Below are 18,949 nucleotides of genomic sequence, written 5' to 3' on the forward strand. Positions count from 1 at the left end.
TGATGCCATTTACTGTCATTACGGATCACAGCAGTCTGAAATGGCTCATGAGTCATATGGATTTAACTGGTCGTTTAGCTAGATGGAGTCTACATTTACAATCCTATGATTTTACGATTGAACACAGGCAGGGGAAACAAAATGTAGTACCTGATACCCTGTCGCGCTATGATATGGACGAAATCTCACTAAACGTGCCCAAGCTCGTCGACATGAACTCGGACGCTTTTCGGTCGGAAGAATATTTGAATTTGATAAGTACCATAGAGAAAAACTCGGAACAATTACCCGTTTTAAAGGTTGCCGACTTGTAAGGAAGTTAAACCTGCGAAGCCTTGCCGAAGGCCAACGCTAAAAACGTCATCAAATTTTTAATTTCGGAGGTTTTTCACAAATTCGGTACTCCGGAAACAATTGTACCCGACAACAGAAAACAGTTTGTGAGCAAGGAATTTGAGGATATGGTAAAAAACTTTGGGGTAAAACATATTCGCACGGCTATACACTCACCACAAGCGAATGCGTCAGAACGCGTGAACCAATCGATTCTGGCAGCCGTAAGTTCGTATCTGCAAGGTGACCACACCGAATGGGACAAGCAATTGTCAGAAATTGAGTTTTCATTACGATCTTCGGTGCAGACATCGATTGGTATAACGACATATTTTGCCTTATTTGGCATGAATATGATTGGACATGGTAGTGTGTATAGTTTGGCGCGGAAACTCAAAAGTTTAAACGACGCGGAAATGAACGTTATCCCTAAACCAGCAAGAATTGAACTTATCCGGCAAAAGATACGCGAAAATCTACATGAGGCCTACGCTCGAAACGAGAAAACTTATAGCACGCGCTATCGGCAGGTTAAATTCGTACCCGGTCAGGAAGTGTACCGTCGCCACTTCCAACAATGTGACTTTAAGAATAATTTTAATGCTAAATTGCTCGAAAGTTTCTCAAATGTCGGATTGTAAGACCAGTCGGAAATAGTTTATATGAGGTCGAGGATACTCAGGGGAAATCGTTAGGGGTATTTCACGCCAAAGATCTAAAACAATAGCTTTAATATCTTTGGTGGTTCTAGTCCTAACATTTCTGTCCAAGAGAGTCCGTACGTTTTAGAAAAGAAAATCATTTTCATATCATAATTCAACTTTGTTTTATTGAAATAATTTTAATTTTAGAACTATGCCTTTAAAATACTTTTTCATTGTTTTGCCAACTAAACGCTAACGTTTCTAAACTGGTTACTTTTTGTAACCGTCACCAAACTATAAATGCAATTCCTTAGTAACGCCCTGGGAACTATGCCATTAAGGACTGGGAACTGTTAGGCATTTAGATTGGTAACATTCATTTGAGACCGATCTTACAGCAAGTTGTAGCAAAATAAAATGTTTTATATCATCAGTATTTCATAATGAAATACTAGATGTTCTCATTAAAAAGGCATTAATCTAGAATTTAAAGTTATTTCAGTTAAATAAAGTCGAAAACATATACGGCGATGGTCATTTAATGAAAACATTATCTTGAAGATGTTACGTTTTTTTGTTTTTAGTACCGTCGCGGTCATTAGCTAGATCTAATCTAAACCTATCCAGATAGCCAGTAACTAAGCTTATAACTACATATTATTCTTGAAATTATTTTCTTATTTAATTGCAATGAATTACTGTGTGTCGGGGTTATAGAGGTATCATGAGCAGTATTGGGTTCTGTACTATCTTTCATTCTTGTCATAAACCAGTGAAATCCATAGCTTTTAGAATGAATAATTATTTGTTTGGTTCGACTAAAAACTTACGTTTCTAGCTGGTTACATTTGTAACCGTCATTACCCTATTGTTAGGTGCAACCTCATCAGAACTTTTGGGGAACTAAGCCATACAAAGCTAGAGGTTATTAGATACCTAAGGTAATAACATGTTTCTTAGTCTGATCTTACAGTAAGTCGAAACCAAAGTTAAATAATTGTAATATACATATTGGCAGACCAACGTGTAATTGTTCATTCTTAAAGCAGATTCTCCTGGGCTATGATACGAATGATTGATTGTACAGAAACACCAGTTTTGACCATGATACAATCTATAACCAAGCTAAACACAATTCATTAGAATTCCTTGACAAGTTATTTAGGACCTTGCAATTATAGTTAACTAAATATGTGTTATTACCACAGAATTCTGCATTAATGGAAAAGTAATATGCCTTATCGAATCTTATTCATACTAGCACTACTATCTACTTTGTTAATATTTTATATTTTGCTTTGTTTTACTCACCCAGATATTTCTGCTCACATTTGTTGCTGTCGTCGTTGTTGATGTAGATATCTTGTTGTTGAGTAATTGAAGCCTGAAAAATGAATTGAAAAATTGAATTAGTATATATGCTAATATATGATTGTAATTCGATAAATATTTTAAAATTTTATACTTGCCAGTCGTCAAGACTTTCACTGTTGGTGGTGACAAAAACTGTTTGGTTCTAGCCATTTGAATTCCCATAACCTGTGAAAAAGTTCAAAATTATTTATAACCACAAAGAATTATAATGTATGGAAAGTTTAATAACTATTGAATTAATTTACAATTTTTCGGAGAATTCCAGGGGGTACTACTCGCCAGAGATATAAAAACCTCTGGTGATTTAATCCTTGTAATTCGTCCTCACTTCTATGAATGAGACTAATTTATAGACAAATTAGACTCATTATAAATACTTTATTTTATTATATGTTTTTAATTATATACTTATATATAATACTTTACTTTTGAAATTTAAATTTTTATATATACTTACTTTTTATTTATTTCCCTCTTCTCAAAAGGAAGTTGAATGAGGTCCATGAATTGGTATGACCTGTAAAAGAGAAAATAATAAGTTTAAAGTATAAATATATACAGATTGTTTACCTTTAGTACAACAAACTCCTTTTTCCTTTGGCACTTCGAACAAAATTCTTAAAGCCTGTAAATAAAAGGAAAATCGTTATTTAGTTCAAAATTTCCAAAATTTTAAGATTAAAGGTTCTAAAAGTTGATTTTTTTTGTTTTTACTATTTACGTTAGTATTCGAATCTTAGAATATTTTACTCTTTATATTTCATATGCATATTTTCATATTATCATTTTTTTCCGTTATTTTTTTTCAGATAGAAACAAGGGGTATTTGTTTTTGGTGGACTTAGTCCTTGTCTCTCTTCAATTTGCCTAAAAGTTACTTTTAGAAACTAGGGAAAACTCGTTTAATTACCTTTTCTTTTACATTTTCTGGAACCCTGTATTTTCAGCCATTTTTTTCCTTCTCCCTGAATATAAGGATCTGAATCTGAAAGAAAGAAAAGTAAAATACAAAAATTTTAGTAATTTGCTAATATTATTTTGTTTAAAATTTTTTTTATATATACATAGTCTTTATTCTTTTTATCACTTTATTTGCTTCAATAAATTTTTCTAAACATGTAAAATGGATTTTAAATGAGGCTAATATATTAGTAAAAAGTTTTAGAAAAATTTATGAAGCCAAATTCTTATTTAGATTTATTTTAACTGGAATTTTTAATTTTACACATTTGGTAACGTTTATGGCTTTTGGTAATATTGATTTTATAAAAAAAAAAAATTTTCAAATATTTTTTTTTACACAATTAAATTTTTTTTTGATATTCACTGTAAATATCATTTTTTTTTAGATTTCACATAGAAATAAGTGTGATTCATTGAATTTTGTTAATTTTAGTCACATCACTTTTAAGTTTCACTGTAAAATCTGAATTATTAAAATTTTTAATTTTGCCAAGTATTTTTCAAGAATTAAATCAAAGACACTGCACAATAGTCACTTTTAAATTTTTAACAGTTTTTGTTATCCACTGTAAAATCAATTCTCGGAAAATTTGCTTAATAATACACTTTCACTTCAAAATATTATAAATTTTTAGTATTTTTGATTTTCACTGTAATTTAATTCTTATCCATAATTTTTGTAATAACCTACCAAATAATGAATTGAATTTGAATTAAAGTAAATTAAATATTAAATTAAAATTATCAATAAAGGAAAAAAAATATATTTATAATGTTGAAATGAAATTTATGAGTCTTATCATTTAATATGAGTGGCTAAACTAAATAATAAATCTAGTTTGCAGGTATGGTTTGGGACGTCAATGAGAGGACGTCATGGCGAGGGTCAAACCTCGAGTGGGAGGGACAACAATTGTGTATAAGTATAATCGATAGGGAGATGCAGCAAATACTTCGTGTCCCTATTTTATATAAAAACATACAATGCTGGTATGATTTTTGTGTTAGTGTGTGTCCATGGTCCAGGTTGCCGGCAAGAACCACCCCCATCCGGCGAGCTTCAGCCGAGCTTAACGCGGGCATACCAGCGCCGCTGGGAATCTGGCCACTCTTTGTTTTGTTTTCTTTATGTTTGTATTTCATAAAAATAAATTGACCAACACACCACTACACCAGTGAAACCTTCCATTCTGGAGGATAATATTCAAGTCGTAATATAGGATTAAAAATAAAAAGAATTATTTTTATTGCTATCCGGGGTAGCTCCATAAGCATCTTGTTACTGATCTTGCCCATACCAGGCGCTTTCTTGGGATTTAAATCAACAATAGCATTTTCGATCTCTCGAATCTCAAAACGTAGGGGTACGGCTGCTCCAAAATGAGGTGCAACAGGTGGCAACTCAATTGCTTCGTTTGATGTGTTCGGTGTGCATTTGTGCAATTGCCACTCTCTTCGACTGTGCATTTGTGCAATTGCCACTCTCTTCGAACTCTTCTTTTTTCATTTAAGAGCCGTTCGACATCAGCAGAATTAATTCTATTATATCTGATTTGTCGGGGGGTTTGGGTAGCATGTTGAGCAGCCAGTTTGAGATTTTTATCGAAATTGATAAGAAAGTGATCGATGTTTTCTGGTGTTTTTAGCGGTATGTTTTCCGAGCAATGTGTACTGAGGTATTTTTTATATTTGAGCCAATTTATTCTTGTGCCATCGCTAAATTAACAGTCGGGGATACAATTTCTAGGGAGCTCAATAAAGTAACAAAAGTGGGTGAGTGATCTGAAGATAGTTCCAGCGAGGATTCAATTTGAATCATTTCTCTAGGGATATTTTTCATCACACTAAAATCAACACGACCTTTAGGGGTAATCAGTCGTGATACCCAAAATGCGTGCTTAGCATTATAATCGCCAGCAGCCAGGAAACGGGGGCCTAGTGATTTAAAAAATCTATTATATTGACTTTCTGTAATTGAAAATCTAGGGGGTGAGTATATCGATGAAATCACTAAGTTTCGATGAAAATCTTCAAGACAGATTGTAGTAGCTTGAAGATAATCTTCGCAAAAATCACACATTAAGTAGTGTTTGATTCGAGCTTTTATTAAAATTGCCGAGCCTCCGCATGCTCTACCTCTGGGATCTTTGGTGTCATCAAATGAGTTTCAGAAACCAGCATTACATCAATTTGTTGGTTTCTTAAAAAATATTCGTGTTCGTTTTTGTGTTGGCGTATGCCGTTTGCATTCCAAAAACATATTCTTAGACAGTTCATGGTCTGTTATAGGGTTTTTACACTAGCGCACATCTAACATCTACCATCAATTTGCAAAGATGTCAACATCTTCCCATAAGAATTACACAGGGCTGAGTGCCAACATCTTTCTACATCTTTAAAAAATGTTCCTATCTCATTTCGTTCCACCTAACATCTTTCGATTATTTTAGTTTCACCACTAATAAAATGGCATTTTTATTAAGAAAAAATGTAAACAAATATTTGTATAAAAATGATCTTATTTAATTTGATAGTATAAAAAAGAAAACCAGTCTCAATTCATTTTGTTTTCATAAAAACAATATGATTTTTAATATTTTTGCAATTTTACTGATGGTAGATGTTAGATGTTGCAAGTGTGAACAAATCTTTCAAGTTTTCAACATCTTCCATACGTTTCTCCTAAATGTACGTAAGTGTAAAAAACCTATTAAGCACAGCCTGCAATAACATTGATTGCATCTTAAGCATTTCTTGCATCATGTTACTCATTGAGTTTGTAAAGTTATAACTATAATATATAACTGATACACATGCACCAGTATCAATTAAAAAATTTAATTTGTTATAGCGATCATAAATAAATAGGCGACGTGATGGTTTTGAAGATATCCTATCATCCGTCACCTCCATGATAGGATTATTTAATTTAAATTAGTATCATTTGAGGTAAAGTTACATGGGGGAATACACTTATGAGCATTTGAGCCAAATTTAAAATGGTACCAACATTTTTCAAACTTTTGACGTGATCTACTTCTAGATTTCCTTCGGTAGTTGGGATAACTCATATTTCTTTGTCTAGATGATCTAAGCTCTGAAACCTCTAAGCTCAATTTATCTAAATTTTGACAAATTTGAGATGTAATAGTTGAAAATTGCTGAATTATATCTTGATTATTACAATTGGAACTAATTTGATATATTTGATTCTTACTCAAAACATCCCAAATTTTATCAGCAAGCTTGATTTTGTCATCTAAATTTTCTAAATTCGAAGATGTTAAATGGACTTGTAGTTCCTTTGGAAGTTTGCGTAACCAAAGTTTATAAAGAAGATCATTTCCTATTAATGAAACTGATCCGGCTACATTAGACATATCTCTATAAAATTCTGAAGGTCTACGATCACCAATCTGTTTATCAGAAAATAATTGTTCAAGTCTCTTTTCTTCACTAAGGGAAAATCGTTCGCATAAGGCATTTTTAAGAAACTCATATTTATTTAAAGTAGGTGGTTTTTGTAAAACGTCTAATATCTTAATGATAACTTCCTGTGGAAGTGCTACAATAACATGTTGATACTTTGTGGTATCATCTGTTATTAGTTTTATATTGAATTGTATTTCAGTCTGAATGAACCATGCTTGTGGGCACTGTTGCCAGATTTGCCGATTTATCGGCATTTTGACGATTTTTGATCGGAAAAATGGCTAAGTGCGATTTGCCGATTTTAGTACTCAAAATTACGATTTTATGAAAAGTTTACATTTACATCAAGGTTTTCATATTATTGGGGTATTCACATGGTCTGCAATATGACTGTCATAATGTCCTAATATATTATAATAGTTGCAGTGTTTTAAACAGAAAAAAAGTATTATTTTTTGACAAACCAATAAACATAGTTCAAATAGTGTTATTAGTTTAGAACTTTTTTGTTTGAAACGCAAAAAAAATTTGTTTAAACTATCATATACATATATTAGGACATTATGACAATTTGACCAAATAGTAGACCGTGTGAATACCCCAAATATTTTAATTAACAAATAGAATGAATACAAATTGAACCGTAATTGTTTTTGTAAGAATGAAGATTATATGTAAAAGCAGAATCCAAATTTAAAGAGCTTAAATTACTTGATATTAATAATTTAATGAAACAAAATGTAAAATATTTGTTAAGATTTTTGAAAAAATTTGTGAAATTTTTAATTTTAGTCGGCCGCCAATGTGTATAACAGTTACTTGAAAGATTTCTATAAACCTATACTAAAGAATTATTAAAGTTAATTAAGTCTGATACTTGATTTTCCCGAAATTGAAACATTGTTGGTCAGAATTTTGTATACGTCCTAAACGTTTCTAAATTGTTTTTGTACATGACTTAGTATTCGCGATATATGTAAGTCGTAGCTTTTTTGCAAATCTTTCAGCCTTTTGTAAGCCGATCTTCCAGATTTTAATTAGCATTCGAACCAGAACCATACCTGTTTTACCATTCATGTTTGTAAGATATTGAGAGCCTTCGGAAAGTTTATTTCAACAGACAGACGAACGTCGAAATATCGACTATTCTATTTATAAGGATCGTAAATGAAAAATGTGGAAAATAATAACTTATATATACCTAGAGATGCCAAACGTGGAATCCATTTTCCAAATCCCGTTTTTCATAAATAAATAGTGGAAATTGTCATTTTTGTATGCCTTTTTCATGCATTTTGACATTCTATATACCCAAATATCACAAAATGATGTTCAGCTCAACTCCTGCTACAATATAGTTAATAAAGGAAATCGGTATTTTTGGTTTTCCTTGAGTGGGGCTCAAGAAAGTCAATTCTTCACCTTTTTTTGTAAGTTGTCTAATAAAAATCAATTTAAATCCTCTTCAAATGAAATAGATTTTATCTCAGATGAGGAGCTCAAACAAAATGAAAATATTTCGATTGCTGAAAGATAAGTTACTGTTTTTACCAGTATGTACATTAGGCTAGATCGATTTGTATGGACGATCAAAACGTAAAAAATCGCATAGCAGAAACGCAATTTACGGAAAATTCTGAGAAAGTTTCCTCAAGAAACCATTGGTCTAAAATCAAATCCTATCTTGCACATTTCGTATTTTATCCAATAAAAAAAACTATTAAAAAAATAAATACTGAAATATTATTGGATAAAAGACACAATTCGCAAGATAGGATTTGATTTTAGACTTATGGTTTCTTGGGAAAAATTTCTTAGAATTTTCTGCTATACGATTTTTCGTGAAAAAAGTCGACACACCGTAATGTACATACTTTATTGTTATTAATGTACTCATGCAAGTATTTCATGCTTTTTAGTGTCTAATATAAATTAGTTGCTAAATAAAAAAATTTCTTTCAATTGTAAAGACATAATTATGTACGTTTATTTCTTATAATTTTCGGTCCCCGGGTGGGTATTTCGGGATTTTTTACCAAATCCCAATCCCCGGGATTTTCAAAAATCAGTCCCGATTAGCATCTCTATATATACCCTTACCACTCATGGTAAAGAGTGTGAAAGTTTTTAATTTCTATTTTATATTAATAATTCTTTAAATATGTGAATTCTTTATTGGATTGTTAGTTTTTTCTAAAATTTCGCAATAAAAAAGTACGTATTTTAATGTTTTGACGATTTTATACCAAAATTATCTGGCATCAGTGCTTGTGGGCAAGAAATCCAAAAATGGTGGTAATTTAACATTGTCGTTAACAATTGCATAATTAAACACCTGGTTATTCATATTGGAGTTTTCCATAACTGTTAAATGGTTGTTTGGAGAACTACAAGATAATGGAGTGTAAATGGAATTATTTGAATCGTTCGTAGTGGTAGGTTGTTCAACGTCTAGTGATATATTCTTTAGGGTAGAAGATCTAGTTAGAACCATAATTTATAAAACTGACGAGATTGTAGTTAACAAATTGATAAAACATGAATGTATTTAGATGTTTAACTTATTTAAATACTTAATACTAGAAAATGTGTGTTAATAAATGTGTTAATGTAATATTTACGGTTTAAATGAATAAAAAAAAATATGTTGATAGATACAGGATATGGTTGAAATTTGTTTTCGCCTCAGGTTACTTGATATTAAAACCAGCTTTTTAATAATATTGTTGAGAGTTAGAGATGCACTTCAATTCTTGATATTTATTTTGATTTGATATTAAATTGATGTTAAATATATTTATCCTTTTGTCATATAATTATCAGGACGAATGAAAATATGGATTATATCCGTTTTCTTATTTCAAGAAAAAAGTCTTATTTTGACGATGTAATTTTGATTAAATTTGTTTCCAATTTATTTATAAGATTGTTTTTAAGATAAACTATATTATATAATGTACAATTAAATAATTCGTTAGGCAGGATCGCCAATAGATGTAGTTACAATTATTTATTTTATATTTTTTATACTTAAATATTGAAGTTTATTGATCAAGAAAAATATTTATAAAGAAAAGTAAAATATTTTTAAATTAAACAATCACAAAAAATATTTTAATGTATATTAACAAAGTTGTAAAAACTAAAGTGTTTTAAGAAATAAGTTAAGTTCCTACAACCGATTGCACAAGAGTTTCTATTGTAGATTCTAGTCGGGTAAAATTGAAAATTGGCGTTTGCTCTCTTACCTCTGGGTTCATATGTTCGTTTTGGAGTTGACGGACTTGCGTCTGAGTTTGGTTGTTTCTAAGTACATTTGCATATGTTACTTTGTTGTCATATGTCTGTTGCAAAGGGGGGTAGTTCAAATTGATGTTATTTAATGGCTGAGCGGGGAAAATCTTTGGTTTCTGGCTTTGTGATTTTTTAACAATTGAGTAGACAGGACAACCCCTATAGTTTGCTGTGTGTTTACCTCCGCAATTGCTGCATTTTTTTATTTTAGGATCATCTTTAGATTTGTTACATTGGGATGTGTTATGCAACTCCCCGCAAATGACACATACTGGTGGTAATTTGCAATATGCCTTGGTGTGTCCATATTCTTGGCAATTCATACATTGGACGGGGCCAAATCGTTTGGGTGGTTCTTCTACCGTAATTTTACGATGTAATAAGTACTTCAGGTTATATATGGGATGTGTTTCATTTTTTTTCAGGTTTATGTCACCGGGTTCAAGTTCAACACGGAAGAGTGGTTGGGGTATTTTTCGCGATTTCTAATATTTATCACATTTTTTGTCTTATAGCCTTTATCTTCTAAGCTTTGCTTTATTTCGAGTGGTTCAACATTACAGTCAATACCCTTTATTACAACTTGTAGACCCTTGCTTCCTTTCAGCTGATAAGTGTAAAAACTTTTCTTTTGAGTTTCAAAATATGTTACAACCTTTCTGTAATCGTTTTCACTATTGACCTGTATTTTAGTTTCATGAATCGTGCCTTTCTTGATTGGGATTACGTAAAAAGGGTTCTCTCCTATTAATGAGATCATGCTCTGAACCAGTGGATTCGAATTATTTTCTCTCAAGTAAATGGGGGGTGGTTTTGTAGAGTGGATTTTATTTACTGGTTCATCTGTTTCACATTCCAGAATAGAAAAACGATTTTCATTGTTTAGTCTATCAGGTGCCGCTTTCGAAGACTTGGGACTTCGTGCCCGTTTTAATACTGTAATTTACCGGTCCATTCCAACCTAAACTAATTCGTGTAAAAAAAATGTTGTTATTTTGTTATTTATTTAATTAGAAAAATCTCTCAAACTTTGTTAATTTTATCATTACAATTCACGAATAGTTGTTATTTGATCTATATAATGAAAAATAAAAATAATTTGATAAATATGAATATATAACGTATTACATTAAGTTTGTTATATGGATATGTATATGTATGTCGATATATTTTTGTACAAATACATTCATATATATACATAAGATTTAATATTTTTATATTTTTGAAATATTTCTTATTTTTTTATGTTTAATAGGAAGATAATTTAATTATAATGAATATATTAATAAATATTGTAATTTGGTTTATAAATAAGGTTAAATATTTAGTTTTATATTTTTTTACTGGAATTCTTTTAAAATACTGTTACGAAATTCTACTTGAATTCAAATATAATTTTTTAAGGGCTGATTAAAAAGTAGCATAATGCTTTCAAATAACAGTGCTGTAATAGCAAACTGTAACATATCTGGCATTATTAAATAAAAGCTAGTTAAAGAACATTGTAGAAATTGAGAGATGGTAATGCAGTGTTATAAATAGTGGCAGAGGTTGCAGTCGTGAGTGAGTTTATCAGAGACGCTATTCGAACAAACATCAACTGAGCGCCTTAAAGTGTGCTGTATTTCAAGTGAATTCGTGTACATTATAAAGTGTCTGTATTTCTGAGAATTTTTAAACGTGTATAAAAAAAACATTGAGTGTCTATTTAATTCTGTGGTTGTTGTACATTTTTAAATAAGTAAAGAGTTGTTACAATTTTTAAACTACTAAACGGCTTTTATTTGCAATCAAAAGTATCTGGATTATTTAAAGGAAATAAACCAGCGTTTTGAAAAGGTTAAAACGTACCATTACACTACATATAACGATTAAACATTTACATAAAATACAGTAAATACATAACGGTTATTTTTCACGTTTTTAGACGGTCATCATATATGAAATTCCAGGGTCATTTAGGTCGTTACAGTGTCACCAAGTTAGCGTAACGGTCAATTTTTTTATGCCCTTACCCAGTTCTTCTTCGTTTGTCGCTATGTGTATAACCAATATCAAAAACCTGTATTCCCAGCCTTGGATTTATTTGCTGTTGTCTGTGCTGTTATGGTGAATTCAAAAAATTCTCCTTCGTGTGTTGCTGTCTTTGCTACTCTGTGCTTTTTGTTTTTTTGTTTTGGGCTTCAACAGTAGGGGTTATTGATGACTACCTTTTAGGAAACACAATATTAATCACTATTTTATTTCTTTGTTTTGATTAGAATTTTTGATCATATACAATAGTTATAATATAATATTTAATTTATAATTATTGAAATAAAGAAAATGATTGTTCCATTGTATATGATTGTAACTAGTGCCTCTTATTACATCACAGAACACCGAATCAATTGATATTATTCGTAAAACTTTAAGTTTTGTTCTTACCTTGTTTATTCAGTAATTTAAGTAAGTCACTTATTATTTTAAAAAAAGAGGAAAGTTAAAATTTAACTTCTATTTTCAATAGCTCAAGAAAATTATTATTTTTGGTCTTTATACACTTCACGTTAGGACTTGAGATAGAACCTGGGCAAGCACTTTAGCAAACACTTGGGCAAACACCACGCACTTTGCTACTTAACCTTATAATGATTAATGCGATCTTGAAAAGTGCATGTTGAGACCAGCGAATTTAACAAGTCCAAAATAAATGAACTACAAATTTTTGTGACGGTAACGTCTGCTCTTCAAAAAAATAAACAAACACATTTTCACATCCCATTGGCAGTAACCAGCACATATTGGGAACAATTTAGCACTTTTATGGCGCATACGTCTTTCCACTTATAGGCACTATGTATTTTACTGGATTTATTAGTAAAACCAGTATAACAACATAAGAACATAAGAAAAAAAATAATAATAATCAGCTGTGTTCTTAATTATTTATGTTTCATTGTTGCCTGACATTCAATGCGAATTTATATATTTAATTCGCTTTGTCTGACTTTCTCATTGACAGACCTATACAAAAGGTTAATGACATACAGAGGGAAGTGGCGTTTTATGTCAAAGAAAAGGGATCAATCACAATAACTAACCTCACAAAAAAATCATGTAATGACCTACAAGTGTTCTTGAAACACTAGGAAATGAAAAACCGAAGGGGAGGTGGGGAATGATCATAAACCTAGGCTTCAACACGCACTTTTCAAGATCGCATTAATCATTATAAGGTTAAGTAGCAAAGTGCGTGGTGTTTGCCCAAGTGTTTGCTAAAGTGCTTGCCCAGGTTCTATCTCAAGTCCTAACGTGAAGTGTATAAAGACCAAAAATAATAATTTTCTTGAGCTATTGAAAATAGAAGTTAAATTTTAACTTTCCTCTTTTTTTAAATAATAAGTGACTTACTTAAATTACTGAATAAACAAGGTAAGAACAAAACTTAAAGTTTTACGAATAATATCAATTGATTCGGTGTTCTGTGATGTAATAAGAGGCACTAGTTACAATCATATACAATGGAACAATCATTTTCTTTATTTCAATAATTATAAATTAAATATTATATTATAATATTATATCAGGTCGCAGCCAGCGACAAATTTTATTTCGCATACCTTTGAGCAAACTTGTGGTTTCTTGCCCGTCGGAACAACTTTTATTGGATTTTGTGGTTCCTTGCCTGCCGGAACATTTTACTTGTACTTTATGTGAATTTGTGGTTCCAAGCTGCCGGAATAAATAGAAATAATTGTGAAGTCGTTCCAAGCTGCCGGTACAAGTGTTTAAATTAAAAGTATAAAATTTTTGTGGATCCTTACACGCCGGAACGAGTAAAACTTTTATTAAGCTGAATTTGTGTGAAATTTTAAAATGTCCTGCTGGAACAAATTGTGTTTTTTATTTGTGATAAATTGTGTGGTTACTTGACTGCCTGAGCAATTAAATTTTAATCTACAGTGAATGTCAATTAATTTGTGAAATTTTGTGAGGCCCCAAGCCTGCCGGAACAAATTAATTTTTTTGTAAAATATTTGGAGTGTTGCTGTTTAATATTTGCGAATTTGTTTGCCTTTTGAAAACATTTGTGATTCATGATGCAACGGTCGCCAGCTAGAAAAAGCTCTCGTTTGCAGACAGCAACGAGCCAAAATGTGAATAGTTCCACGCCTGCCGGAACAAATAGTTCAGCAAATGTTTCTCAAATGCCGTCGGTACAAAATGTCAGTTCTGTTGCCCTCGGAACAACGGTAACTAGTGCCTCTATAAGTGCACCTAGAGAACCGCCACCTGCTGTATCAACGCAAAACATTTTCAGTTCAACAAGTGAAGAGCCCTTTAGTCTGCCGCCGTTAGTGCCCGGTCCTAATGTGAGAACCCAGCCACCACAAACCTTATTGTCTGATAATGAGAACCTGCAACGACAAATTGACATCCTGCAAGCTCAATTGGCAAACGGTCAACGTGCTTTAAGAGCAAATCTTTTTGTTTCCCCTGCCACAGTGCCCATGCCAGTACAACGCAAACTTTATGATCTGCCCGAATTTTGTGGTACTCCCGAGGACTGGCCAATTTTTTTGTCTGCCCTTGAACATTCGACAGCGGCATATTCATACAATAATTTTGAAAATTGTTTGAGATTGCAGAAGGTTTTGAAAGGTGAAGCCAGAGAGTGTGTGAAGTCGTTGCTCATCCACCCAAATAATGTGCCAACAGTTATAGAGCAATTAAAGCTACAATATGGTCGCCCAGAGTGGCTTAATCGATGCCAATTGCAACAGATGAAGGAAGTTCAGCCCATAGCAGAAAACGCGATCGATAAATTGGTGCCGTATTCCATTAAGGTCAGAAATTTAGCAGCATTTTTGGAATCTGCCAATGGTTATCAATATTTGTCGAATCCAACACTCATGGAGGAGTTAGTACAGAAGCTTCCAATGAGCTAACGTATGGATTGGGCCCAGTTTGCTTCAACTTTACCTCAGTTGCCGACAAATTTGGTAAGAAGTGTGCAAATAAGTAGTGATCCAAAACAAAAAGTGGTTTTATATGCTTCAGATGGCCCAGAACGTCAGTTAAAATGTTTTTATTGTGTTGGCCCACATAAAATTTTTGATTGTAAGAAATTTTTAGAATTGATGGATAGAAGTGAAGAGATTGAAGTCTCAGTGGTGGCCATTCAAGTAAAGATTGTCGTCGGCGTAAGCAGTGTCCAATGGAAAAGTGCCAAAGAAATCACAATAAATTATTGCATGAAACTAAACCTAATGAACCAAGTGAAGCTCAGAGAGAGCTTCAACAGTCGAGTCAGTGCTTAGTTGTGTTTCCAGTGCTAGTGAAAAAAGTGATTTGTTGTTCAGAGTGCTCCGAGTGGTTCTTTATGGACCAAATTGTGCTATTGAAACTTATGCACTCCTAAATGAAGGTTTTTCGGTCACGATGATGGAAAGCTCTTTAGTGAGATAGCTTGGACTGCATGGTCGACAAAGTCAATTGAATTTGAGTTGGTTAGTGGTAAATCGGCACAAGAACCAGTTATGGTGGTGGATCTTCATGTGAGCGCTGTTAATAAGAAGAGGAAATATGCTTTGAAAAATGTGTATGGTGTCTCGAATTTGAAGTTGCCTAGTCAGAGTTTTAATGCGGATTTAGTAAAGAATCATGGTGTGCCTTTAAGCTCATATGAATGTGTGGCTCCAAAGGTACTAATTGGTTTAGACCATTGCCATTTAGGATTGCCCGATAAAATAGTCCCTTTGGAAGATGTTGGTCCATATGCTGCCAATACTCCTCAACACAGTTGTATAATTTAAATAATTTGGTGGCAAATTATTTTGAAACTGAAAATTTTGGTGTTAAGGCTCTACCAGTGATTGAGTCAAGAGATGATTTACGTGCACGAGAGATATTGAGAAATACGACGAAGAGGGTTGCCGGAAGATTTGAATCCAGACTACTATGGTGTAATGATGACGTAGTCCTGCCGGATAGATTTTTTGAATGATTTTTTTTTTGAAAGAAAAATTAAAAGATTTTTTGAAATGAAAGAAAAATGAAAAATAATCCTGAATTTGGTGCGGCCTATAAACAAATAATGAGTGAATATTTGCAGAAGCGGTATGTACGCAAATTATCATTGAGTGAAGTTGATACATTTCATCCGAGAACGTGGTACTTGTCGTAAACCCTAATAAGCCAGGGAAGATTCGTATGGTGTTCGATGCAACAGCAAAGGTGGAAGGTGTCTCGTTGAATTCAAAGTTATTGAAAGGCCCTCAGCAGTACAAACCGTTGCCATCAATTCTATTTAATTTTAGAATCGGTTCCGTAGCTGTTTGTGGGGACATAAAGGAAATGTTTCATCAAGTTGTTGTTGCTGAGGAAGACAGGTGTTCGCAGAAGTTATTGTGGCGATATGATGCTAGTGGTCCACCGGAAGTGTATGAGATGCTTGTGATGATGTTTGGAGCTGCCTGTTCGCCCTGTATTGCCTATTATGTGAAGGAAACAAATGCAATGGAGCATCGAAATCGTTTCCCTAGAGCCGTGAAGTCAATTTTGGACCATCATTATGTAGATGACTTTGTAGATAGTTTTGTAAATCCGTCAAACGCCATTGAAATAGCCATACAAGTTCGTGAAATACATAAAGCTGCTGGTTTGGAAATGCTCAGGAGACATAGTGTACTTTGGGACGAGATGTTGCCCGCGTCATTACAAGCGATGTGGAATAAATGGCGCCAAGAGCTAAGAAATGTTGTCCATGTAAAGGTTCCACGATTTTATTTTGGAAATGGTTTGCTCTTGGAGTTAGAGCTGCATATTTTTGTTGATGCCAGTGAAGCTGATTGAAGATGGTTGCCTACAGTTCTCAATGTTGCCGATGATACTACAAAAGCTAAAAATGAAGTTGATTTTTCCATTGAAACACGTTGGTTCCAAGGGCCACAATTTTTACATGAAAACGAAGCTGACTGGCCGAATAAGAATTCTGAGAAATCTGATGATTTGTGTGAAGAAGAACTACGCCCCAAATTTGTCATGCTGGTTAGTACAAATTTAGTTATAGATTTTAAACGTTTTTCTTCATTTCTCAGGCTTAAACGAACAATGGCTTGGGTTCTGAGATTTATCAATCGCTGCCGAAAATATGATAAATGTAATGGTTCGAGATGCCTGTGTGCTGAAGAGTTATGGGTTTGCTGAAACTAGTCTGTGTCGTCTGTCCCAAGAAGAGTGTTTCGCCTTTGAAATAAATGTTTTAAAATCTGGTGGTTCTTTAAAAAAGGACAACGAGTTATTTTCCCTTTCGCCTTATTTTAATGAAAATAATCTACTTCGAGTGAGCGGTCGTATTGATGCTGCGAGTTGGTTGCCTTTAGATGACAGTCACCCCGTTATTTTGTCGCCCTGTCACCGCTTTACACAACTATTTGTTGCCCATGTGCATAATAAAATGAGACTTCAAAAAAATTGAGGCTACCATAGGTTCTGGATTCCACGACTACGAAATCTGTTGAGTAAGACCACATCAAATTGCAACATTTGTAAGATTCGTACATTTAGAAGTGGCCTATGATCTCTCTACTGATTCCTGTAATTTGGCTATACGGAATTTTATAAATCGTCCGCTGAAGATTTGGAGTGATAACGGAAAGAATTTTGTTGGAGTTAACCAAGAAGCCCAGCGATTTGATGAAGTATTTGATCTGGTTAAAATTGAAGATAAGTTGTCCACAAGGGGCATTGAATGGCAGTTTAATTGTCCACATAATCCTGCAGAAGGTGGTATATGGGAGCGAATGGTTCAATGTGTTAAAAAGGTTTTAAGAGTAACCCTAAAAGAAGTCGCCCCAAAAGAGCAGACCATGCAAAGTTTTTAATTGAAGCCGAAAACATCGTGAACTCTCGCCCATTGACTCACTTGCCTGTCAGTCCGGAAGACGAAGAACCATTGAGGGCTAATCATTTCTTGTTAGGTTCTGCAAATACGGCTCAAACGCCAGAAGGTATTGAGATTACAAAGCCAGTAGTACTGAAGAAGCAGTGGCGAATTGCTCGACTGCTACGAGATCATTTTTGGAAAAGATGGATTGTGGAATATTTGCCCACACTCACAAGACGGTCCAAATGGTGCGAATATGCGAAGCCTGTGGCCCAGGGAGATCTTGTACTACTTTGTGATCCGGCTGTTTCCCGTCGAGATTGGAAGAGAGCTGATGTCCAAACAAGTAGTGGAATACTTAAACGCCCAGTTTCCAAACTAGCAGTCCTTCATTTGGAGTAGTGAATCGTTGCCGATCCACGGAGGTGGGAATGTCGCCAATGGCTCATACATTTATTTATTTAAATTTATTACTATTTTTATTTTTATAAATTTTGATATTTAACCTTAATATTTACTTAAATTGTCTTATTTACCAATCGTATGATCATTGTTGTTTGGTTCATTTGTCCGTTAGGATTTTCCCTTTTGTTCATATTTGTTTACGAACTAATCGCACTTTTTGTCCCTAAATTATACTGCAGTATTTTCATTCAGTTTATTTATTTGGAAATGAACTGTTGTAAAAGTACATAAACAAAAAGAAATTTGTAGGCTCAGTAATAACTGGCTTTAGAATTCAAATTTAGTTTGTTGTGGATAAAGACTGCGGTAAGTCGCTTAATTTATTTAGAAGTTATTTTTTGTAACAAGTTCTCTTTTTAGAAATAAACGGTTGCTCAAGTATATGCATCATTAATTTAAAATTTGTGGTTCATTTATTTGGGATTTGTTAAATTCGCTGTCCTCAACATATAGTCTCAGGTCGCAGCCAGCGACAACATGTGTGAAATGAAAATGGTCTTATTTATCACCTACACCAGGGAAAGGCAACCTATACTCATATTGTTCATCATAAATCTTTAAAAAGTTGGGACAT

At 33.1% G+C, this 18,949-nt stretch overlaps 3 protein-coding genes across 3 annotated transcripts; 2 read left to right on the top strand and 1 right to left on the bottom strand.

Moving 5' to 3' along the window:
- The first annotated feature begins 461 nt into the window (after positions 1 to 461).
- Positions 462 to 974, top strand: LOC135950531 (uncharacterized). Its single transcript, XM_065500068.1, has one exon. The coding sequence runs from the start codon at positions 462 to 464 to the stop codon at positions 972 to 974; it is 513 nt and encodes a 170-aa protein (XP_065356140.1).
- A 1,328-nt stretch (positions 975 to 2,302) lies between these two features.
- LOC135950532 (uncharacterized) lies at positions 2,303 to 7,000 on the bottom strand. Its single transcript, XM_065500069.1, has 3 exons — positions 6,325 to 7,000; positions 3,262 to 3,336; positions 2,303 to 2,361 (listed from the first exon to the last, which is right to left on the bottom strand). Exons 1-3 carry the CDS (start codon positions 6,998 to 7,000, stop codon positions 2,303 to 2,305), a joined length of 810 nt encoding a protein of 269 aa, XP_065356141.1.
- Positions 7,001 to 16,077: 9,077 nt separating this feature from the next.
- LOC135950533 (uncharacterized) lies at positions 16,078 to 16,877 on the top strand. The gene is made up of 2 exons (XM_065500070.1): positions 16,078 to 16,142; positions 16,343 to 16,877. The coding sequence occupies exons 1-2, from the start codon at positions 16,078 to 16,080 to the stop codon at positions 16,875 to 16,877; spliced, it is 600 nt and encodes a 199-aa protein (XP_065356142.1).
- The last annotated feature ends 2,072 nt before the right edge of the window (positions 16,878 to 18,949 follow it).

The sequence above is a fragment of the Calliphora vicina genome, chromosome 2 (assembly GCF_958450345.1).
Source record: "Calliphora vicina chromosome 2, idCalVici1.1, whole genome shotgun sequence".
NCBI classification, from domain to species: domain Eukaryota; kingdom Metazoa; phylum Arthropoda; class Insecta; order Diptera; family Calliphoridae; genus Calliphora; species Calliphora vicina.